This window comes from Capricornis sumatraensis, chromosome 4, assembly GCF_032405125.1.
Source record: "Capricornis sumatraensis isolate serow.1 chromosome 4, serow.2, whole genome shotgun sequence".
Lineage (NCBI taxonomy): Eukaryota > Metazoa > Chordata > Mammalia > Artiodactyla > Bovidae > Capricornis > Capricornis sumatraensis.
In genome coordinates, this window is record NC_091072.1 from 72,857,541 (window position 1) to 72,880,370 (window position 22,830).

Sequence of the window (22,830 nt, forward strand, 5' to 3'; positions counted from 1 at the left end):
ATAGGTCCAGTGAAAGACTAGGGTGGGCAAGGCTGGTTCAGAGGTTGATGAGTAGGAATGCCCTTCTGGCATATGCTTCTCTATGGCAGAAAAAGGAAGAGAACCACTCTCGAAGAGCTTATAAGGGGTCATCTGAGTGTGTCTTCTTCCAGTCCTCCTTCTTGTACACTTGCAGGCGGGCTCTGGCCTGATTTGAAAGATGAATGCTTCTTAAACTACATCGTGTATGTGGATCACCTGGGAATCATGTTAAAAATGCAGATACTGATTGTGGGGAGTGGCCTAAGATTCTGAATCTCTAGTATAGCCTTGAACGTTCTCATTGCTGCTAGTCCTCAGATGACACTTTGAGAAACAAGGTGTTAATTTCTGTTGGTGAGCATTCTATTTACAGAGGCAAGTGACAGCAGGTGGACAGAGTGAAGCAAGGAAGTGATTTGAAATTTATAAACCTTAGATAAAATCCTAGGATGGCTTAGATCCATGGTTCTCAAAGAAGGGCAATTTTGCCCTCTGAGGGCAGTTGGTCATGTCTGGAGACATCTTTGGTTTTTACAACTTGGGCCGGGGGTCACCAATGGCCAGTAAAGAGTAGATGCCAGGGATACTGCAAATGCCTTACAGAACACAGGACACTTCCACAACAAATAATTATCCAACCCAAAAGATCAGGCTGAGAAGCTCTGAGTGTTTTTTAATAGTAGAAAGACCACAGACCTTGACGTCAAGGATCTAATACAAGCCCTGACATTTATTAGCTGCGGGACTTTGGAAAAGTGCCTTAACTTTGCTGAATTTTGTTTTGACAATTATGAAAAGGTTGACACGTTGTGAGGCTCATGACCCAGTAGGCCTCTGAAAACAGCAGTCTCTTTTCCTTTGTACCTTAGGGTTCTTGGGCCGAGAAAGAATAAAGACCACCACAGACATGGAAGGACTAAGTAGACTGGGCTTCTGGGTCAAGGGAAGAATGCTCAGAGCAAAGAACAAAAAGATGCACAAGTCAGTACTAACCACCAAGTTGCCAATAACCATGACCATCATGAAGACAATGAGGCACATGGCCTGGCCAGCCACCTCCATGCAGTCCCACATGGTCTCGATCCACTCCCCACACAGCACTCGAAAGACGATGAGGAAAGAGTGGAAAAAGTCGTGCATGTGCCAGCGCGGGAGTTCACAGTCCTGGTTGATCTTGCAGACACATTCTTTGTAGCTCTTTCCAAAGAGCTGCATCCCCACCACGGCAAAGATGAAGACAATAATGGCCAGCACAAGGGTCAGGTTGCCCAGGGCACCCACTGAATTTCCAATAATCTTGATCAGCATGTTCAGCGTGGGCCAGGATTTGGCCAATTTGAAGACTCGGAGCTACGGAAAAGAAACCCAAACAAAACCCAAATGAAATTCAATTAATTTATTCTTATCACATGGCTACAATAAAAACATACAAAATTAGTAAGATCATTACATGTACTGAGCACCCTTGGGAGATTCTCAGGGTTTTCTAACAGTATCTTAAAACTGAGAGAAACTGAGGCGCAGATGAAGGAAAACTAATTAATTGCAAAATAAGTGAAAGATTTAGAACTAAGAATACTGCTTCTAGTCCCTGAATTAGTCTCTAGGTCAATCCACCTTCTAAAAATCCATACATGAACATATCCTTTTCCTACTGATTTTCCCTTGACTTCTCAGCAGTCATATTAAGGAAAGTGATTTGTAGTGAACCAAAAGATTGGTTTGGTAAGGACTGTGAGAATAGATCATCTGTCTCTTTAAAAAGGCAAGCATTTAAAAATTCTACATATCTCTCTTTTTGCCTACCAATAAATAGGTAATGGCCAATATGAAACTTTGTGACATGCTTGGACTAACTGGGAGGAAAAGCACAGCTTCCAAGGGGCAGTTCTAACACACCAAAAGCCTTATGAAAAGGGACTACTCTGATATTAATTCAGAGGACAGAACTTTTGGTATCTGTTAATCAGAAAATTTCTGTATTCTGTGATGAATGATTATAAGGTCTTGGCTAACCAGCTGAGAATTATAATGAATAAAGCCCATGAACAGAGATCACCATCATATGTCTTAAGTTAATAACTACACATGTAGTAGTATGTGTAACAGGATCTAACAGGAATTCTCGTAGAAGGCAACCATGTTGATTTGGACATATTTTTCCCCCACTGAAAATCTGAGTTTTATCTGAGAGTTCAAGATTTACCAGGTGATGCTCTGTATGTAATCTGGGTCTCTCACAGTTTTCCAGCATTCTGACTGGCTGTTAATTTATTCAGAGTTTTAGTGATAATGCTTCTATCACTTAATTCTTCATCTTATCTTCTAAATAACAAGAACTACTCTCAAAAAGTCTACTTTTGGCTGGATCCTAACCAAAGACCAGTAAGCAAAGGTTCCAGAAATGTGACAGATATTATTTGTGACTTGGATTTAATGAGATTTCTGTTTTATAAACAGTTTCATTCTAAACCAATTCTCTTTCTTAGATAAGCTGAATATCCTTAAATCCTTTCAGTTGTGAGTGCTTAGGTATTTTCCCAATAAGAGAAACAAATCTAAGTCATTTCTGATGCTCTGTCTGAGTGGGATACCCTCAAGGTAACTCAGCTTCTCAAGGGACTCAATCAGGACATTACTCATGCCTATGTTTCATAGGAAGCTATTCTAAGGATATTGTTAACTATTAATACGTTCAGAGGGATTTAGTAATTTGAACACTAATTTCTTCAAATACATTAAAAAAATCCTTCTTAGCTAAAGATCTGTGTTCAACAACTAATTTCAATATAACTTTAAAAAACATTACTTTATTCTCATTTTCTAGAAGAGGTCACCATGATAGAAGAAATGAGCCATCTTTGGAAAAGAGAGAAATATTTGCCATTTCAGGGAGGATGTTCAGATAAAGAAATGGGCTCACCAGCAAATTCAAATCAGACCTCAGAATAGCTCTTGTGAATCCTTCTTCATCTTTTAGATTAACCATTATTTTCTGAGGAACTTCATAAAATTGATTTATGTTTGTTGACTGATTAAAAAAATCTACTTTCTATATTAGGTAATTAGCAGAAAAGTTTTTCAATATTTTAGTTGACAAACCAATAAACAGTCAACTGAAACTGGGAGCAGGATACAGCTAAGAATTTTGTAAAATCATCAGATTAACTTATATAAAATTCTTCCTAGTAGCTACAAGACAGGAAATGTAAAAAAGAAATTGGAGAAATATGGAATACCAATCGGAAAGATCGCAGCACCGAAAGCCCCTCCACGTCTGCTAGACTCAGTTCCATTAAACTGAGGGAGACAATAAATCCATCAAAAATGTTCCAACCTTCTTGGAAATAATAGTAGGGATCCATGGCTATGAGCTTCAGGAACATTTCCGCTGTGAAAATTCCAGTGAAAACCTAAAGAGGGGGAAGGCAGGGGTAAGAAAAAGAAATAATAGAAAGAAAATGCCTCTATGATTATCTTTGAATACGGCAAGTCCAAGAAGCCACAAGCATCATCAGCCTTCACTAAATTCTGCCTCTGAGGACATCAATACCTGGATGTCCCCTGACAACTCCACCCGATGCAGGAAAGTCTTATTTCCTCTTGAATGAAGAGGAAATGTTCCCATCTTTGTTGCTAGAACTACCCAATTCATATTGTTCAAGAGGGCAGTTAAAAAATTATTCTAAGCAATCAGGAATATCACACAAGTGATTCTTAAAAGGTCAGCAGTCATTTGAATGTGTATGCCACATTTGGGATATTGACCAAAAAAAAAAAAAAAAAATCACTCACTGTGTTCTAATTATATTAGAAAAATACAGCATTATTCCTGATTTAACATTATGTGTCTCCTTGACTGTAGACATATACTGCAGAGCTTCTTCTTTTAAATGGTAAAAGCAACAGAACATTAAAGTGTGCAAAATATTAGAGAAATTGTCAGTCTCACTGCCTTGCACACAATTATTATTTTAATGTACTCCTTTTTTTTCAAATGCATAAAAATATTTTGCCAGAGTTTAAAACCACAGACTACATAATATCTTGGCTTTTCACTTATCTGGATTTATCGTGACTCATTTCACTTGACATACTTTTTTCACTATCATGACTCCATTCATGTTCCAACAGTCTTTCGAGTTCCCACTTTCACTGCTTGTATAATATTCTATTGGGTAAATACATCCTCAAAGAATTGTCCCATTGTTGGAGACTCTGTTGGTGCTTCCTTTGGATTTTTTCAATAAGATAATCAAGGATGTAATCACTGTTCTAGATTTGGAGCTTACTAGGTACGAGAATGATTTCCTCTCACTATTACCTGACTCACTCCCACTTTTCTGCCTTTCAGAGCACTGTGTGTTTCCCCAATGCCTTCTATATCCTGAGGGCCTTAGTAGCAAAACATGTAGGCAGAAAGCAAAATCCCATGAACACCAGTTTTGACAAGATCAATACTCTCATTCTAGGCTAATCACATAATATCTGACTATTACTGAATATCCTGTTTTTAGAGAAGAGGACTTTATATGCATCAGATTTAAAATTCATAATAAGTTAATAATTGTAACCACTTGGCTACCAAGTTTACATATGAAGGGGCTTGAGAAAAACTTCAGAGATATGGTCTGAGGTCAGAATTTAAAATAGTGAAAAATACTTAGATTATACTTGTGGTTTGGAAATACACTGAATTAATGTATACCAAAAAAAAAAACAACACCCAGAATGACTTGATGAAAATAAAACAAAACGGTTAAGTGGTTTGGAAATTTTTGGTTTCCATATACATTTCTAAGCTTCCCCATCCTGGGTCAGGAAGATTTGCTAGAGAAGGGATAAGCTACCCACTCCAGTATTCTTGGGCTTCCCTCATGGCTCAGCTGGTAAAGAATCCACCTGCAATGTGGGAGACCTGGGTTTGATCCCTGGGTTGGGAAGATCCCCTGCAGAAGGGAAAGGCTATTCACTCCAGTATTTTGGCCTAGAGATGGGGTGGCAAAGAGTCGGACACAACTAAGTGACTTTCACTTCCCAGGTGGCTCAGTGGTAAAGAACCTGCCCGCCAGTGCAGGAGACGCAGGTTCGATCCCTGGGTCGGGAAAATCCCCTGGAGAAGGAAATGGCAACCCATTCTAGTATTCTTGCCTGGAGAATCCCATGGACAGAGGAGCCTGGTGGGCTACAGTCCACAGGGTTGCAAAGAGTTGGACACAGTTGAATGACTGAGCACACTCGCATGCACTGTTTTAAACTGAAGATGCAGTATTCTAAAATTGGAAGAAAATACTCCCTGAAGAGGTCAGGTTAACTTAAATCAAAAGTTCATAGTGCAAGCTAAGCGTGTACAGATGGAATACTACTTTTTATGAGGTCAGTCAAGTAGGGGCGGCTAATCAAATCAACTCTTGACACACATTTTGCCCTTAGTGTCAGCCCATTAAAGGTTTCTCTACTCAGAAACATCAACCCACTTAATGCACACTAAGTAGAAACGGAATCTGCTGTCCTGTTGGTTCTTGGTGAACCCACAGAAAGTGCCCAGTAACAGCACAAGGTGATGAACCTCAGAACAGCTATCCTGTGGAAATTCTGGTTCCTGAGAGAAAATGCAGTTCTGTGGTGCTGCCTTTTAATGGGAGGCGGGGCCTCCAGAGGCCTGGAAGAAACACCTGTGATGGGGACTTCCCCGGTGGTTCCGTGGCTAAGAGTTCACACTCCCAATGCAGGGAGCCCTGGTACAATCCTTTAGTCAGGCAGTGAACTAGATTCTGCATGCCACAACTAAAAAAAAAAAAAGAAAAAAAGATACCCTGCATGCTGCAACTAAGACCTGGCACAGCCAAATAAATAAACAAACATTAAAAGAGAAAAAAAGAGAAATGCCTGTGACAGAGGCATGTTGCTTCATGCCTTCAGTCCACATAGTGGGCTGCCCTTGTTTGGAGTTTGGGTAAGTATAAATTTGTAGCTGTTGGCTGTATGAAGGAATTACTTTTTTGAAAAATGGAGAAGAGCAGATTCAAGGTTATCCTTTTGATGCCGTCAACAACTGTATATAAATGTCACTCTTGTGAATGTCATCCAATATTCACCTCAGAATTTACCTTCTAGTGCAGCTGCTATTGGTATAGCCAGGGATCCCTGGGGTCCCCAAGACCCCTTCAAGGGGCATGGAGTCCTCTCTCCCTTTAGAAAGAGGTATACATAAGAGACTACAGGGACACAGAGGAAGAAAAACGACAATATGAAAGGGATTCCTTTTGGCTGAAAACTTAGTTTAAGCTGCAGTTAAGAAACTATAACATTCATGTGTATTTGGTGAAGGAGGAAAAAACAACTTCTTGTTTTTCCTATTTTGCTCAGAATTTCAGAAATTAAACTTAGGTGTCAGGTGAACCTTTTGCCCTTCCTTCCATACTCCTTCCCCTCAAAAGAACCAGTTCTAAAGCCCTATCCACATGGAGGGGCGTTTGGCGTCAGGTGCCGGGGCCCTAGCAGGGCATCTGTGCAGGAGGCCAGCTTGGTGTGAGCTGTCAGAGCCGATGCAAGCCAAGGAGGGTGTCCACTCCAGGGGGACAGTCCCATGTCTGAGCAGGATAAGCAGAGTATTTGTGTTGCATGGCTGCCCAGCACAGGGTGTTGAAACCTAAGGGGGATGGGAGGGCGTCCCCCCTGGAGAGGGTGGGAGACCTGGCAGAGAGTCAGAGCTTAAGCAGGTGGACATGGCATCCCAAGGGGGAGGCCAGCCTGGTGAGGGGTGTCAGAGCCCGAGTGGCTTGAAGATGGCAACCAGAGGTTCAGAGAGGTGGCCCAATGAAGGGTGCCAGGGCCAAGCAGGCTGAGGGGGATGTGGCCTAGGATCTAGAGCCAGCTACAGAGGTGTGTGGAGGAAGGACAGCGTGTGTGTGTGAGAGATCGTGTGTGTGTGTGTGTGTGTGTGTGTGTGTGTGTCTGGAGCCAGCTACAGAGCTGGGCAAGGGGAACTTCTGGATGGAAGGACAGCCTAAGAGTGACTGTGTATGTGTGTTGTGGGGGGGTGTGGGGTTGAGAAGTGGCCCTGTAGACGGGCAGCACAGACTGGAGAGTCAGCGCCTGAGCAGGGCCAGGAATGGTGCCCCGGCGTGGGGTGTCCAAGCCCAAGCAGGATGTAGACAGCTTCTGGGTGGGGAATCCTGGCATGGGGTCAGGAGGAGTCCTTGCAGGGGAAGGCCCACCCTGAGGTGTGTCAGTTCAAGTGGGGCAGGAGAATTAAGGCTGTGTGGGGGCTGCCTGGTCAGGGAGGATGGGGCCTGAGAGGTGTGAGGAGGGGTCCAAGCAGAGGACACGGGGACTCAGGGTCTGACCAGGGGGAGGGGACCCCCATGTTGCAAGAGGTAACAGGGGCTTTTTCTTTTTTTAAATTAAATAATATACTAAGGATAGTGGCAACCAGGTTTCTTTTTGGTGGAGAAGAAGTTATAAACATAGAAAGAAGAAAAACAGAATGAGTCCTGTAATGCTAGGTTAGAATAAGTGGTGAGCCCTGTACAGAGACGGCCCAGCTGTACGTATTGCTCCAACAGATGTTGACTTGTAAATGTCAATTTCCAATGGAACAATCAAGAGTTGCTTGAAAAATGGCAGATTCCAGGTCTGAACAGGAAAAAAAATATAAAATTAGCCTGGAATATTTCTGAGAAAACAAGGAGGCAATGAGGACATGTTGAAAGGACATGAAAGCTACCTTGAAGGGACTCCCACTGCCAAATCAGGAATGGTTTAAACATCTACATACAGGATAATAATGGATTAAAATCCACTGAATAAAACTGAAAACCGGGAGTCCATACAGATACAATAAAGGAATAAATCAAAAGTTTAATGAAAAGGAAATTTAGATAGTTTCAAAGTGTCTTTCTCATGAACACTTATTAATTATAAACAGAAAAAGAGTAACTGTACATGGGAGAAGCCTGGCAGAACCTCCTCAATCAAGTGACCAAGGGACCAAGGGCAGAAACGGGACACATGGAAATCACGTGCCACCTGGTAGATGCAATGAGAAAACAACAGCCTCACCTGGGCGACAGTCTTGCCAAATGCATGACCTGAGTCTAATCAGGAGGAGGCATCAGACAAAGCCAGATTGAGGGAACTCTACAAAATAACTGAACAGTCATCTTCACAAGTATCAAGGTCATAGAAGTCAAAGAAAGACTGAGGAGCTCTCTCAGGGTGAAGAAGGTTAAAGAGATATGATAACTAAACTCAAGAGTAATTCTGGAATGTCATTTTTTTGGGTATAAAGACATTATTGGGCTTACCAGCAAAATTTGAATGGGCCTGAGAATTTGATAGTAATGTACATGGTGATTTCCTGATGTTGCCAGTTATATCATGGTTCTGTAGGAGAACGTACTTGTTTATAAAAATGTACACTACAGGGACTTCCCCAGGAGTCCAGGGGCTGAGACTCTTGCTCCCAGTGCAGGGGGCCCAGGTCTGACCCCTGGTTAGGGAACTAGACCCCTCAACTGAAGAAACAAAAATAGATCCTGCATGCTGCAACACAGACTGATGATCTTGGGCGCTGCAACTAAGATCTGGCCCAGCCAAATACACAATAGATAAATAAATAAAAATAAATAAATTAAAACCCCCCCACATTACAGTATTCAGGGGTGACAGGCTACATCAGCAACTTACTTTCAAAAGGTAGTTTTTTTATACTGCACTTGAAACTTTTCTGGAAGACTGAGACTGTTTAAAAAACTACCTTACAAACTCACTGTTGTGTTCAAATGGTTACCAAAACAACAACAACAAAAAGGCAGGAAAAGAACGATCACATTTACCTACCAAACAATACGAAAGTCACGTAGCCTCCCTGGCTTCAATTCCCTCTATAAACACGGGGGCTGGATGGAACTATCTTTATGCTTCTACTATGAACAGTTTTTCTTAGGGAGAGACTGGAAGAGACAGGGATTGCTAATTTATAGAATGCTGTTCTTATTTTCCCTCAAAAACATCCAAGGACAAACACAACAGTGTACATCTGTGTACAAACACAACCCAATTCACTGTCTCAGCTGCAGAGAAAGCCTCTCTGTCCAAGCACAAGAGCAGGTCCTAGTCTATCTCATGAGCTCGTTCATCCGTCTTTCTTTGTTGTTGTCCTCTTACTCTCAGGTTCCGTTAAAGGCTGTATCCACATCTCCAAGTCTTTGAAAATTCTCCTACTGAACTACACTTACACAGTTCCTAGGTGTGGAGAGTACTTTTCACTATTTCCAAAACTTCTGTACGGGTTCTCGTTTTATCCTCTCAAACACTGATGACATGGTATTACTCTCATTTTATAGATCCAAAACATTTCGGGACAGAAATCAATGGCTTATTCACCGCTAATATGTCCACACTAGTAAAGTAATGCCCAAAATTCTCCAAGCCAGGCTTCAGCAATACGTGAACTGTGAACTTCCAGATGTTCAAGCTGGTTTTAGAAAAGGCAGAGGAACCAGAGATCAAATTGCCAGCATCTGCTGGATCATAGAAAAAGCAAAAGAGTTCTAGAAAAACATCTATTTCTGCTTTATTGACTATGCCAAAGCCTTTGATTGTGGATCACAATAATCTGTGGAAAATTCTGAAAGAGATGGGAATACCAGACCATCTGACCTGCCTCTTGAGAAATCTGTATGCAGGTCAGGAAGCAACAGTTAGAACTGGACATGGAACAACAGACTTAGGCCAAATAGGAAAAGGAGTATGTCAAAGCTGTATATTGTCACCCTGCTTATTTAACTTCTATGCAGAGTACATCATGAGAAACGCTGGGCTGGAAGAAGTACAAGCTGGAATCAAGACTTTCGGGAGAAATATCAATAACCTCAGATATGCAGATGACATGACCCTTATGGCAGAAAGTGAAGAGGAACTAAAGAGCGTCTTGATGAAAGTGAAAGAGGAGAGTGAAAAAGTTGGCTTAAAGCTCAACATTCAGAAAACTAACATCATGGCATCCGGACAGTCCCATCACTTCACGGCAGATAGATGCGGAAATAGTGGAAACAGTGGCTGACCTTATTTTTTTGGGCTCCCAAATCACTGCAGATGGTGACTGCAGCCATGAAATTAAAAGACAATTACTCCTTGGAAGGAAAGTTATGACCAACCTAGACAGCATATTAAAAAGCAGAGACATTACTTTGTCAACAAATGTCTGTCTAGTCAAGGCTATGGTTTTTCCAGTAGTCATGTATGGATGTGAGAGTTGGACTATAAAGAAAGCTGAGTGCCGAAGAACTGATGCTTTTGAACTGTGGTGTTGGAGAAGACTCTTGGGAGTCCCCTGGAGTGCAAGGAGATCCAACCGGTCCATCCTAAAGGAGATCAGTCCTGGGTGCTCATTGGAAGGACTGATGTTGAAGGTGAAACTCCAATACTTTGGCCACCTGATGTAAAGAGCTGACTCATCTGAAAAGACCCTGATGTTGGGAAAGATTGAAGGCAGGAGAAGAAAGGTACGACAGAGGATGAGATGGTTGGATGGCATTACTGACTCAATGGACATGAGTTTGGGTAGACTTTGGGAGTTGGTGATGGACAGGGAGGCCTGGCGTGCTGCGGTTCATAGCGATGCAAAGAGTTGGACACAACTGAGCGACTGAACTGACTGAATATATCCAAAACAGAGCTCCTGATTTTAAACTTCACCCTGTTCCTTGCTCAGTCACCCCCATTTCCCCCTTGGTTACCCAATGGCCCCAGTCTAGATACCCTTCCTGATATCTCTCCCTCCCCCTGAGCCCAAAGTATCCTGGACCATTCACTGCTCTCTGCCCCCACTGCTCCTCGTACATTACTTCTCCCTTGAAGACTCTGCCCCTGGAGTGCTTTCCCATTTTAGAGCCTGGACTGGTTGGCTTGGCTCCCTGAACATCAGCTGTTGACCTTCTCCTTTCTCCTTTTCTTTCTTTGATGATTCTGAGCAAAGTTGTCTGAATGCTCACAACTCTAATTTTGGTGTGACCCTAAATCTCTAAGTTTTCAAGAAGGAAAAAATGATGTTATTTCCTGGCCCAGTCTGAGGCAATTCTGTTGGTAGTATGTGAAAAGGCCTCTCAAAATCCCTTGAAAATCAAGGACCGATTCTGCCAAAAGCAAGTAAAAGCAAAGACTTTAGGGAAAAAAAAAAAAAAAAAAAAAACTATAGAAAATATACCACCACTATCAATAACAAAGTTGATCAAGTAACATTTCTCATTACATAACCCTTGGGCAATAACATAAAGAGTACATCTGTATGATGATGTTGATTGGCTCAAAAATGCTGCTTGATGCCAAGCCCCGGAAGTCAGTCAATCACACAGCGAGCTGACCCTCAGGCACCTTTCAGAGCAGGTTAACAGATTTCCCGGATAGTCTGTGGGGGTATAAGACTACAGGTATCTCACTGAATTGCCCACCACAGCGGTGGGCTGGAAGTGCGTCACTGACTCAGTCATGGACATCGGGAAGATTACAGCAGCATACAGGTATGTACTAGGGAATACAATCAGCTGTGACAACTAGCCAGATAAGGGATCCCTTTTGCCATGTATGTATTCCAGAATTAGAAGTCAAAATGATATCACTATTATAATGCACTGATAGAGTATTAAGACTTAAGGTAGAAACTGTGTGTGTGCATGAAAGAGAGAGAGGGAGAGAGAGAAACAATTACCAAGCAGTGATCATGCACAAATTACATGCTAACACCTAGAATGGTAGGCCCATGGTGCAATTTCCAAGGGATTATGAGGCCATATGACCTAGAGGATTCTTTTCAATTAATTTTTTACTATCAAAATTTAATGAACTCCTGATTTTCGTACTAAAGAAGATAATCCCTAAATCACAACTACTTGACTTCTGAATATACTGTATAATCTACTTTTTTAAAAAAACTGCATACTTATTGTCTAAATAATATAATGAAATTTATGACTTGAGCCAACATTAAAATAAATTTGGCACAGATCAACTACTGGTTAGAAACTGGATGATAGCTCAGAAGTTGGACTGGGGCGGGGGGAGACCAGCGTAGAATTTAAAATTTCCTGTAGATAGTCCCCATATGAATAATGAAGATATGACAGCATGGGAAAATTTATCATTATGTGTAACATACTAAAAGACCTCCCCTATTTTGCGGCGGTTGTTACTGAAGGTGAGAGGGGTAGTGATTTGCTGGAGTCATACAGAATTAAAAAGTGAGAAACAGAAGAGAGAGACATCCGCAAGTCCTTGGCTGAGGTTGCTGAAACCCACCCACTGCACCAGGCCTCCCATTCTGCCACCAGGGTTGCATGCCTGCCAAGAGCTCCTAAATGACGTCTTCAAAGTTCTGCAGAAAGAGAAAACAGCCAAGGGATCACAACAGCTAGCAGAAGCGGCTGGGGCTGCAGCATATGTGGGAGCATTTGTCTTCCAATTAACTATTACTTTCTTTTTGACTAAACTCCAGCTCTCAGTATCAGAAAAAAAATATTACCCACAGGCAAAACCTGTTCAGATGGTGAAATCCGGAGGCTGTGCTCCATCTTACCAGATTTCCTACAGCCAAGACGTGCTCAAACTGTGGCGTCATAGGATGGTGCTCCATTGCCATAAACAGGGTGTTCAGGACGATGCAGATGGTGATGGCCAGGTCCACGAAAGGGTCCATAACAATCAAGTTCACAATCTCCTTCAGCTTTATCCAGTAAGGGTGACACTCCCAGATGAGGAAAGTGTTGGCAAATTTATACCAGCATGGCGGGCACTTCCTCTGAGACTCTTCCAGCTCTGTAGTGGGTCAAGAACAAAGGGAGCCCCTCAGTCTTGGGAAGGAAATGAAAGGGTTAGGCTTGGTGGGTCTCACTGTTATCGACACGAGAAGGAAGGTGGCTGGGGAGTGCAAACTCTCCTGAGAGTTTCCGTCAGTTTTCCTTCTCTTGAAGGCAAAAAGGAGGCTGATCAGTCCCAGGTCCCATCCCTGTTCACAATGATCTAATTATAAACAAAACTCAACACACCCGTTTGGGGAGCATGGCAGCCCTGGATCAGCTGGCTTTAACATGCACAACTGTACGATCTCAGGCAAGGTAGTGCTGACTTCTCTATGCCCCTGTTGCGTCATCTGAAAGGGCACTGACTTCTAAGCTACAGGACTAAAGGAGTCCTCAATTCTCCATCACTTACGCACTAAGTGGTTGACAACAGATAGCACCGGGCCTGGCATAAGGTAACTCCTCAATAAATGGTGGATACACATCGTATCATTAAACTATTATCAGAGAAGCAGAACACTCTGAAGCCAGACAGATGTGGGTGCAGTCAGCTCAGACAATTGCTAACGGTGGGCCTTGAGTAAATTACTTCAATTTTCTGTGGGAATTAAATGAGCTAAAATACATATGAAGTGCCTCAGAACACCCTAGTGTGTGGCAAGTGGTGCTATGGAAGTATTTGCTGCTGTTCTACATTTTCTTTACAGCAGAATCTGCATCGTCAGTCAAGCCACCATGTGGACTCTCTTCTGCTCTTGAGGATGCGGGAGTTCACAGGGCTGTCAGGAGCAGAAACCGCGTCCGTTCCTCTCTGCTCCTTCCCTCCTCTCTGTCATCCCTCCTCTCTCTCTCCTTCTCTTGCTTTTACCCATTCCCACTCTCACCCTTCCCTTCTCTATCTCCTTCCTCTTCCCTTCCCTTGACCTCTTTCTTTTTTCCTTTCTCTTATTCTCTTGTCTTCTCCTCTCTGTCTCTTTAGTTCGTTACTCTTTTAAAAGCAGAACCCGTTGTCTTCAAACAAGTTCTTATTTGACCTCCAATACATAAAACAGACAAACCAGGAGCTGCTCTAGCTGAGGCAGGAAGAGGAGCTTGGAGCCCAGTGTAATCCAAGTCTTCCTTCCCTGAGGTGCTTGCTGCCTCAGGGTCCTAGGACTCTAATAAAATCAGACTGAGAATCACTGGATGCAATGAGCTCGAAGGCAGTTTTACAATGCGAAGATGGGAAAGGATGATCAAACACAGAGAGCTATTCTGCTACAACAATCTAGGTTTCCTGCTGCTGCTGCTAAGTCGCTTCAGTTGTGTCTGACTCTGTGCGACCCCAGAGACGGCAGCCCACCAGGCTCCGATGTCCCTGGGATTCTCCAGGCAAGAACACTGGAGTGGGGTGCCATTTCCTTCTCCAATGCATGAAAGTGAAAAGTGAAAGTGAAGTCGCTCAGTCGTGTCCAAGTCTTCACAACGCCATGGCCTGCAGCCTACCAGGCTCCTCCGTCCATGGGATTTTCCAGGCAAGAGTACTGGCGTGGGTTGCCACTGCCTTCTCCGAATCTAGGTGTGAGATCCCTTCAAATTAAACATAAAATATAATAGATAGTATCACTAAGGTTCAAGAACCTTGATCTGGAAGGATGTTCTTTAAGAGGTATAACTCTGAAAACTTGGCAGCATGACAGTCCTTAGAGCCCAGGTCTTGGTTTTGTGGGGTTGGATAAAACTGTGTCTCCTACTGCCCTAGCCCTACTCAAATCCACTAATGAAATTAAATCATTCAGGAATAGAAAAAAATTTTCCAACATTTCACCAAGAACAAGATGGCTGCTTTGTATCAGCCTACTTCCCCCATTTCCAACCAGCTGGAAGGTGCCCATGGTGATGGCTTTATTTCAGATGGGGTGCTTTGGTTGGGCTTCTGATTGGCTCCCTGGTTGCTAAGAAAATAGGTTGCCTTGGTTTTTCAGATTTAAGGGCCACAGTAAGCGCCACGTGGGAGTCTGCGTGGGAAAGGAAGTCTGTGAAGAAAATTTGCTTTGGCTTCTTCCTCACAGAACTCCCTCCCTTCCCAAGGTAAATTTAGTTTTCTCCTAAAAAAGAAAATTGAAAAGGTTCTCTTATTTCCATAAATTCTTATAGTACATATTTGGAAATTTGGTTCCGTTCCTTTTTTAATCTCCTCCTTTCTCCAAATGTCTGCTGTTTACCGGCAGGTGGAGGTTGAAGTGGTGACTGTTCACGTTTCTAACCGGTGATACAATTATAATGTTTCACAATGATCTAGGCTCCCAGTCCTCCCCAGACAGCAAAGGGCGGGGTGGGTTTCCCCACCCTATAGGGCACCAGGAAGGGATACTAGGCATCTCCTCCCCTCATTTACAGAGACGAGAAGATCGTTGGGATAATCTTTTCCGTTTCACAGAGACTAAGTGAAGCTGTGGAGCTCTAGGAGCTAGAAAAGATCGACTAGGGGAATAAGGAGGTTTATGAAGTGACTCGCAACTCTGCAAACTGTTATTGGCCCCACATGCCTGGAACGGTGGAAGAACGTGGTCTTGGGAAATGTGTTAACCTATGGGGAGAGATGTCCAAAAGTTTGTGGAGCTTCTCTTAGTTTGTTCCTGAACATTTTCAGAGAGGTGACTGTAGTCTTCCCAGCCTCGAGGGCACTGGGGACTGCTTGCAGAGAGAGGCCTCAGGATTCCTCCAAGATGGCAGCCTCAGTAGACCAGGAGGCTTCTGGAGGCAAGGGCCTCTCCCAGCTCAGTTCAACAATGGGCCAGGCACTGGGAATACATCTGGTGAACAAGACTCGCCACCCTCACAGAGCTGACAGCCACGGCTGCAAAGGAAGATACCTGGTAAGCAATTGCACTGACACTTTTGAAGCTGCTTAACCTGAGAATCAATAATGCTAAGCACCATCACTTCCTCATTCTTACTTCAACTCTCTCCCGCAGCTCTACTGTTTGAGAAGTAAGACTGCATCACTCTCTGCCGCTATCCCATGCCTTGTCGTCTGAAATATCCCCCAAAGTTATGGCTCTGCTGACAGTGAATTCCACTGAGTTTACTGGATCCTGGTGAGCATGTTTGCAATAGGATGGGGGGGGGGGCGGGGGGAGTCAGAGCAGGCAGGATTATCCCATTATTTACAGTATTCTGGAATTCTCCATTGTGGTTTCTAAACCATTAGATAAGAGGTCTGCTTCTTTGGACTAAAATGATGCCAGTTTCCTAACTGAAGGCCTGAAAAGAAGAAACGATTATTCACTCAATGCTGGCTTTCCTTGCTGCAGCAATCATGAAATACAGAGGGAGCGGTGGTTAAATAGGAATAGATCTTTCTTAATGTCCATTAATTCTCTCTCACATCATTCAGCTGCAGCCAACCACTGTTCTTTGCTCACAGCAGCTCTGTCTCATCACCTTTAGCAAAGAAAATCAAATATTAGGAGAGGGGATCAGAGGGAAGGGCGGCACAGGCGCTAAGGCCCCCAAAGGACTCCTGCAGCCCCAGTGCTCCTCCCCAGCTTCAAGCACAACAAAATTCAGCTCAGTACACATCTTTTGAGCATCAGCTTTTGCCACACCCTGTGCCAGGCCCCTGAGGTAATCAATAAATCACTGTTGTACTGCATGGATAGTTCTCCTGCTCTGATGTTTTTACCAGGAATAAAATATGCCTGGTGGAGGTTGTTAGCTTTTCTTTCTCAACTGCCATAGATAGTCAGAGAAACCTTGTCTTGCTCTCCAAGTGAAGAATAAAATTACCCAAGGTTTTTAAGCTATTAATAATATATCTTTTCTTGGAATTCTTATGATTTGCAATTATTTACATGTTATCTCAAAGTATAAAGTTTAAAGGTGTTCTATCAGACAATGACCTCAATGAGAATTAAAGAAATCAGAGGCTGAAAGCAGTTAGTTCAGTGTTCCTTTTACTTGATACACTCTCAAGACCAGTCAAGGTTTAGTCTAACTCCTTGCCTACATGTGCAGATGTGATCAGTCCAGGGGAGCTTGAGGTTCGTTTCTAGGGATTCTCCTTGCACCACAGATGCCTGCCTCTGCCCAACACACCCACACACACACCCTCCCCCAAACACGCACAGACCAGAAGTGGTATTTTGCTTAAATGATTCAAAAAAAAAAAAACTGTTCCAGGAACACCAGAATAATTTGAGTCTCCTTATCTCTGGAGAAGGAAACGGCAATCCACTCCAGTACTTGACTCTAAGTATTATGGGGTAGCCTGGGAGTGTGGACTCTGGAGAACTGCAGTCAGGAACAGTGTGGGTCTATCATGTGACCAATCAGCTAAAATAACATGCATCAAATGAAGAAGCAGCATTTGCAGTCAACCAGAATCCTGTGAGAAAACAAATCTAGTCACTGAATCTACCACCAAAGAAATCCAGAAGAGCCTGGCATATAGACATGACCGGACCGAAAGCGGACCTGTGCTGGGGGACTTCGGGGTAATGGGAAATGCTCAGCTGCCTCTCAGCAAGTCAGGCTGTGGTGTGGAGGAGCCCCTGACGTGGAGTCCAGGCTCTGACAGCTACGCTGCTGCAGACATGCTATGGTTCAACAGTGGCCGCTCTTCCCCGGGGCACTGAGTGCCAACGTAAGGGGGGTTTCAGCTTACCTGTTCACATGCCCAGTGTATTTATGGATATGTGGGGGTGTTTAAAGAGAGGCAGAATTAGGTATAATCAAAATGCACAGTGCATTTGTCCTTAAGGGAAAACCAAAAGCTTTATAAGCAGCTAAAAAGGAAACGGGGAAGGCACACCTGGTGGTCGGGGGCGTGAGGGTCTTCCGTCATCTTACGTCATGACAGGTCTTCAGTCTACGCTCCTCTCTATTTCACATCAGCTCATCTGTTCCTCACCTGTGATGATTGCAGAGCCTTCCCAAGATCCTCTGGCTCACTCTTACATTGTTCCTTTGTACTTCTTACCTATCTGTGCACAGTGCTGGCAGCAGCTTTGAAGTCCTTACTGGATTCTCCGCATGCAGATTTGGGATGCTGGTTTCTACAACCAACAGACTCTATTCCTAAAGCTCAGAGGCAGTTTTTGCAAGCAAAACTCAGACCAAGGGATTATATTCATATTACACACACTACGTATTTATATCCCAGCAGCTTGGACCAACATCACAGGGCACATACCTTCTACCAGTGTATTCGTAACAACGCTCAATATACTGTTGATCCTGTCCTTTCGTCCATAGGACGCCAGTTGGTCCATAGAAACTAACAGAGATCCAGGGCCTTTCTTCTTAATTTCCACCTCAGTTGTAGCCTTAAAAAAAGAGAAAACAAACAGGAAGTTGGGTGAGTGAAGTCTTATAAATGTTAAGGATATACCTTACTGGACATAGTCCAGAGGAACAAGAACATATGCTCGTCATTAGATCTTTTTATTCTAATCCTACAGTCCTATTTACTTCAAGAGGTACAATGAAACAAATTGGCCATGGGTCATCCTTAGTTCCAGAGATGACAAGACCAAGTTGTTTAGGTGTGTATAAAATCTACAATGAACCCAAGAGCCTGGCTGGGACCCACATACTTCACCTGCTCAATCTAAGCATGGAGTAGAAAGACCAGATTCCCTGGGACAATGCCATCAGAAGCAGACCCTGAGGTTTTCCTGTCCTCGTCTCTTCTCCACAGCATTTGGATAGAATTGGACCATATGATGAAAAAAAGTCAAACTCACCTGTACTTGAAATTTCATCAAGGGCCAAGTCCCTGAGCACACTGAATATTACAGATGCTGTCTCCTCCATGTATAGGAACACCATCACTCTACCAGACTGTCACTTTCAAATGTCAAACCTGGGCCTCACTGAACATTAGCAAGTTGAAGGTCTACCCCAAATATCCTCCAAGCCACGATAAACAAGTATGTTAGGTTTTGCTATCTTAATAAAAGACATTGCCTCATATAGGGACACCTTCCCTTTTTACATTTTTATTGTATGAGTTAACCTGCAATGTTCAAATTCCCAACCAAATAAAAAGGGCAGAAAAATACCATCAGATTGTTAAAGTATTTTCCACACAGTCCACCCTGGGCAATGCATGGCGTCTGAAAGTCTTTTTATTCTTATATAGATTTAGATTTTAAGAACCATACTGAACAAAGCTCCTGGCAGACTATATCTTTATCCCATTGTAGTATTTTATCAGACAGTTTCAGATTCAGAGATGTGGTTCACCTTAGGGTCTTATTTGTTCTATTTTGTTTGTTTGGCAGAGCTACAGAAGAAATGGAAGAGAAAAAAAACCAGTTTCCTTGGGAATTCCTATATGCAATATATAGCAACATCTGCATTTGTAAGAATGACTTCTTAACGATTACCTCAGTTCATGATAATGTATGTTTCTTGGAGAAATCACTTTTTGCTACAATTCCCAGCCTGATATTCATGACACTTGATAAATGCGATTAAACTACTACATTTTAAGAGTGACAATCATCTAAAAATGAACATAGAAAGTCCCAATACAATGGACATTCTTATTTCTAACACCTATTGACTCTAGATTTTTACTGAACTGCCCTTGTGCAAATCTACAGTAGACAGATTTCTATAATGCTGACCTCCACGGTACTGTAATACCTAGTGGACTGGCTGGTTCATCAAAGACGATGCAACTGCGCTTAGTACGGCTTTGGTACTAATGCCGCTTGCTGGTTTCTGGGCACACTGGATATCAGCATACATAAATTCTTCAGACTTTAATAACAACAACTCTAAAAAACAAACTTAGTAAAAGTGCTATCTAAAAAGACCTGGTCAAATTATTAGGTTATCATTTGTTGATACCTATCCAAAAGAAAACAATTTTGAGCTTGGGTTAAAAATATCCACAAAAATTAAAGAAAAATTAACCTCCAAACTTAATATTAAGACGGGACAAGTATTATTTATATCTTTCTATGTAAAATAAAAGTAAACTATAGCAGGACTATGTGGAGACAACTTTGAAATATTAAAATTTGTCCCATAATCCATAATGTGTTATAGAACTATAATACACACTGTACATCATTTAAGTTTCAAAAAAGAAACAAATGAAAGAAGATGCCAAGAAATGAATATCTCAAAGCCCATATTTAGGAAACTTAAGAGGGCCAAAAGAAAAATTCATTAATTATCTTTTTACAAAGGCAAGAGTATTTAGCATCAGTTCAGTTCAGTTCAGTCGCTCAGTCGTGTCCGACTCTTTGCGACCCCATGAACTGCAGCACGCCAGGCCTCCCTGTCCATCACCATCTCCCGGAGTTCACTCAGACTCACGTCCATCGAGTCCGTGATGCCATCCAGCCATCTCATCCTCTGTCATCCCCTTCTCCTCCTGCCCCCAATCCCTCTCAGCATCAGAGTCTTTTCCAATGAGTCAACTCTTTGCATGAGGTGGCCAAAGTACTGGAGTTTCAGCTTCAGCATCATTCCTTCCAAAGAAATCCCAGGGCTGATCTCCTTCAGAATGGACTGGTTGGATCTCCTTGCAGTCCAAGGGACTCTCAAGAGTCTTCTCCAACACCACAGTTCAAAAGCATCAATTCTTCAGCGCTCAGCCTTCTTCACAGTCCAACTCTCACATCCATACATGACCACAGGAAAAACCATAGCCTTGACTAGACGGACCTCAGTCGGCAAAGTAGTGTTTCTGGTTTTGAATATGCTATCTAGGTTGGTCATACCTTTTCTTCCAAGGAGTAAGCGTCTTTTAATTTCATGGCTGCAGTCACCATCTGCAGTGATTTTGGAGCCCCCCAAAATAAAGTCTGACACTGTTTCCACTGTTTCCCCATCTATTTCCCATGAAGTGATGGGACCGGATGCCGTGATCTTCGTTTTCTGAATGTTGAGCTTTAAGCCAACTTTTTCGCTCTCCTCTTTCACTTTCATCAAGAGGCTTTTTAGTTCCTCTTCACTTTCTGCCATAAGCGTGGTGTCATCTGCATATCTGAGGTTATTGATGTTTCTCCCAGCAATCTTGATTCCAGCTTGTGTTTCTTCCAGTCCAGCGTTTCTCATGATGTACTCTGCATAGCAGTTAAATAAGCAGGGTGACAATATACAGCCTTGACGTACTCCTTTTCCTATTTGGAACCAGTCTGTTGTTCCATGTCCAGTTCTAACTGTTGCTTCCTGACCTGCATACAGATTTCTCAAGAGGCAGCTTAGGTGGTCTGGTATTCCCATCGCTTTCAGAATTTTCCACAGTTGATTGTGATCCACACAGTCAAAGGCTTTGGCATAGTCAATAAAGCAGAAGTAGATGTTTTTCTGGAACTCTCTTGCTTTTTCCATGATCCAGCGGATGTTGGCAACTTGATCTCTGGTTCCTCTGCCTTTTCTAAAACCAGCTTGAACATCAGGGAGTTCATAGTTCACGTATTGCTAAACCCTGGCTTGGAGAATTTTAAGCATTACTTTACCAGCATGTGAGATGAGTGCAATTGTGCAGTAGTTTGAGCATTCTTTTGTATTGCCTTTCTTTGGGATTGGAATGAAAATTGACCTTTTCCAGTCCTGTGGCCACTGCTGAGTTTTCCAAATTTGCTGGCATATTGAGTGCAGCACTTTCACAGCATCATCTTTCAGGATTTGAAACAGCTCAACTGGAATTCCATCACCTCCATTAGCTTTGTTCGTAGTGATGCTTTCTAAGGCCCACTTGACTTCACATTCCAGGATGTCTCGCTCTAGATGAGTGATCACAGCATCATGATTATCTGGGTCATGAAGATCTTTTTTGTACAGTTCTTCTGTGTATTCTTGCCACCTCTTCTTAATATCTTCTGCTTCTGTTAGGTGCATACCATTTCTGTCCTTTATCGAGCCCGTCTTTGCATGAAATGTTCCCTTGGTATCTCTAATTTTCTTGAAGAGATCTCTAGTCTTTCCCATTCTGTTCTTTTCCTCTATTTCTTTGCATTGATCGCTGAAGAAGGCTTTCTTATCTCTTCTTGCTATTCTTTGGAACTCTGCATTCAAATGCTTCTGTCTTTCCTTTTCTCCTTTGCTTTTCACCTCTCTTCTTTTCACAGCTATTTGTAAGCCCTCCTCAGACAGCCATTTTGCTTTTTTGCATTTCTTTTCCATGGGGATGGTCTTGATCCCTGTCTCCTGTACAATGTCACGAACCTCAGTCCATAGTTCATCAGGTACTCTTTCTATCAGATCTAGGCCCTTAAATCTATTTCTCACTTCCACTGTATAATCATAAGTATTTAGCATAGATCCAAATAAATGGCTCCACCAAAAATCTTGGTAACAATAAGATATCCAGAAAATTTCCACATATTTGCAAATTAAACAAGTCTTCTAAAGATCCATGAATCAAAAAGATGATCACAGGGAAACTAAAAAATATTTTAACTGATGATAATGAAAACATAATACATCAAGATTTATGGGATAAAGCTAATGAAACTGTTAAGAGAAAAATTTTCAGCCTTAAATGTTTATATTAACAAATAAAAAAGATATAAAATCAATTATCTAAGCTTCCACCTTAAGAAACTAGTGAAAGATCAAATTAAACCCTAGGTAAGCAGGGTTTTATCTTATTTACCTTTCATCTAGGTTAGTAGATGAAAGGAAATAACAGTAAGAATGGAAATCAATGAATTAGTAAATAGATAAACAACATACAATTTTTAAAAAGGTCAAATATTGGTTCTTTAAAAAGATTAATAAAACTGATAATTCCCCTGGCAAGACTGATCAAGAAAAAATAAGAGAAAATGCAAATTATAATTTTTAGGAATGAAAAAAGCAGATATTAACTACAATTCCTACCAGTTCAGTTCAGTTCAGTCGCTCAGTCATGTCCAACTTTTTGCAACCCCATGAATCGCAGCACACCAGGCCTCCCTGTCCATCACCAACTCCCGGAGTTGGTGATGCCATGCAGCCATCTCATCCTCTGTCATCCCCTTCTCCTCCTGCCCACAATCCCTCCCAGCATCAGAATCTT

At 42.4% G+C, this 22,830-nt stretch overlaps 1 protein-coding gene across 5 annotated transcripts in view; it reads right to left on the minus strand.

Annotated features, from left to right (window-relative positions):
* The window catches only part of SCN8A (sodium voltage-gated channel alpha subunit 8), a 122,531-nt gene that overhangs the window by 27,076 nt on the left and 72,625 nt on the right, over positions 1–22,830 (minus strand). For all 5 annotated transcript variants that reach the window (XM_068970581.1, XM_068970578.1, XM_068970577.1 and 2 more), the window contains exons 12-15: positions 17,998–18,130; positions 12,599–12,837; positions 3,261–3,434; positions 1,015–1,371 (exon numbers count right to left, since the gene is read on the minus strand). In XM_068970581.1, the coding sequence (XP_068826682.1) occupies positions 1,015–1,371; positions 3,261–3,434; positions 12,599–12,837; positions 17,998–18,130 (903 nt within the window). The remainder of the gene's footprint in view (positions 1–1,014; positions 1,372–3,260; positions 3,435–12,598; positions 12,838–17,997; positions 18,131–22,830) is intronic.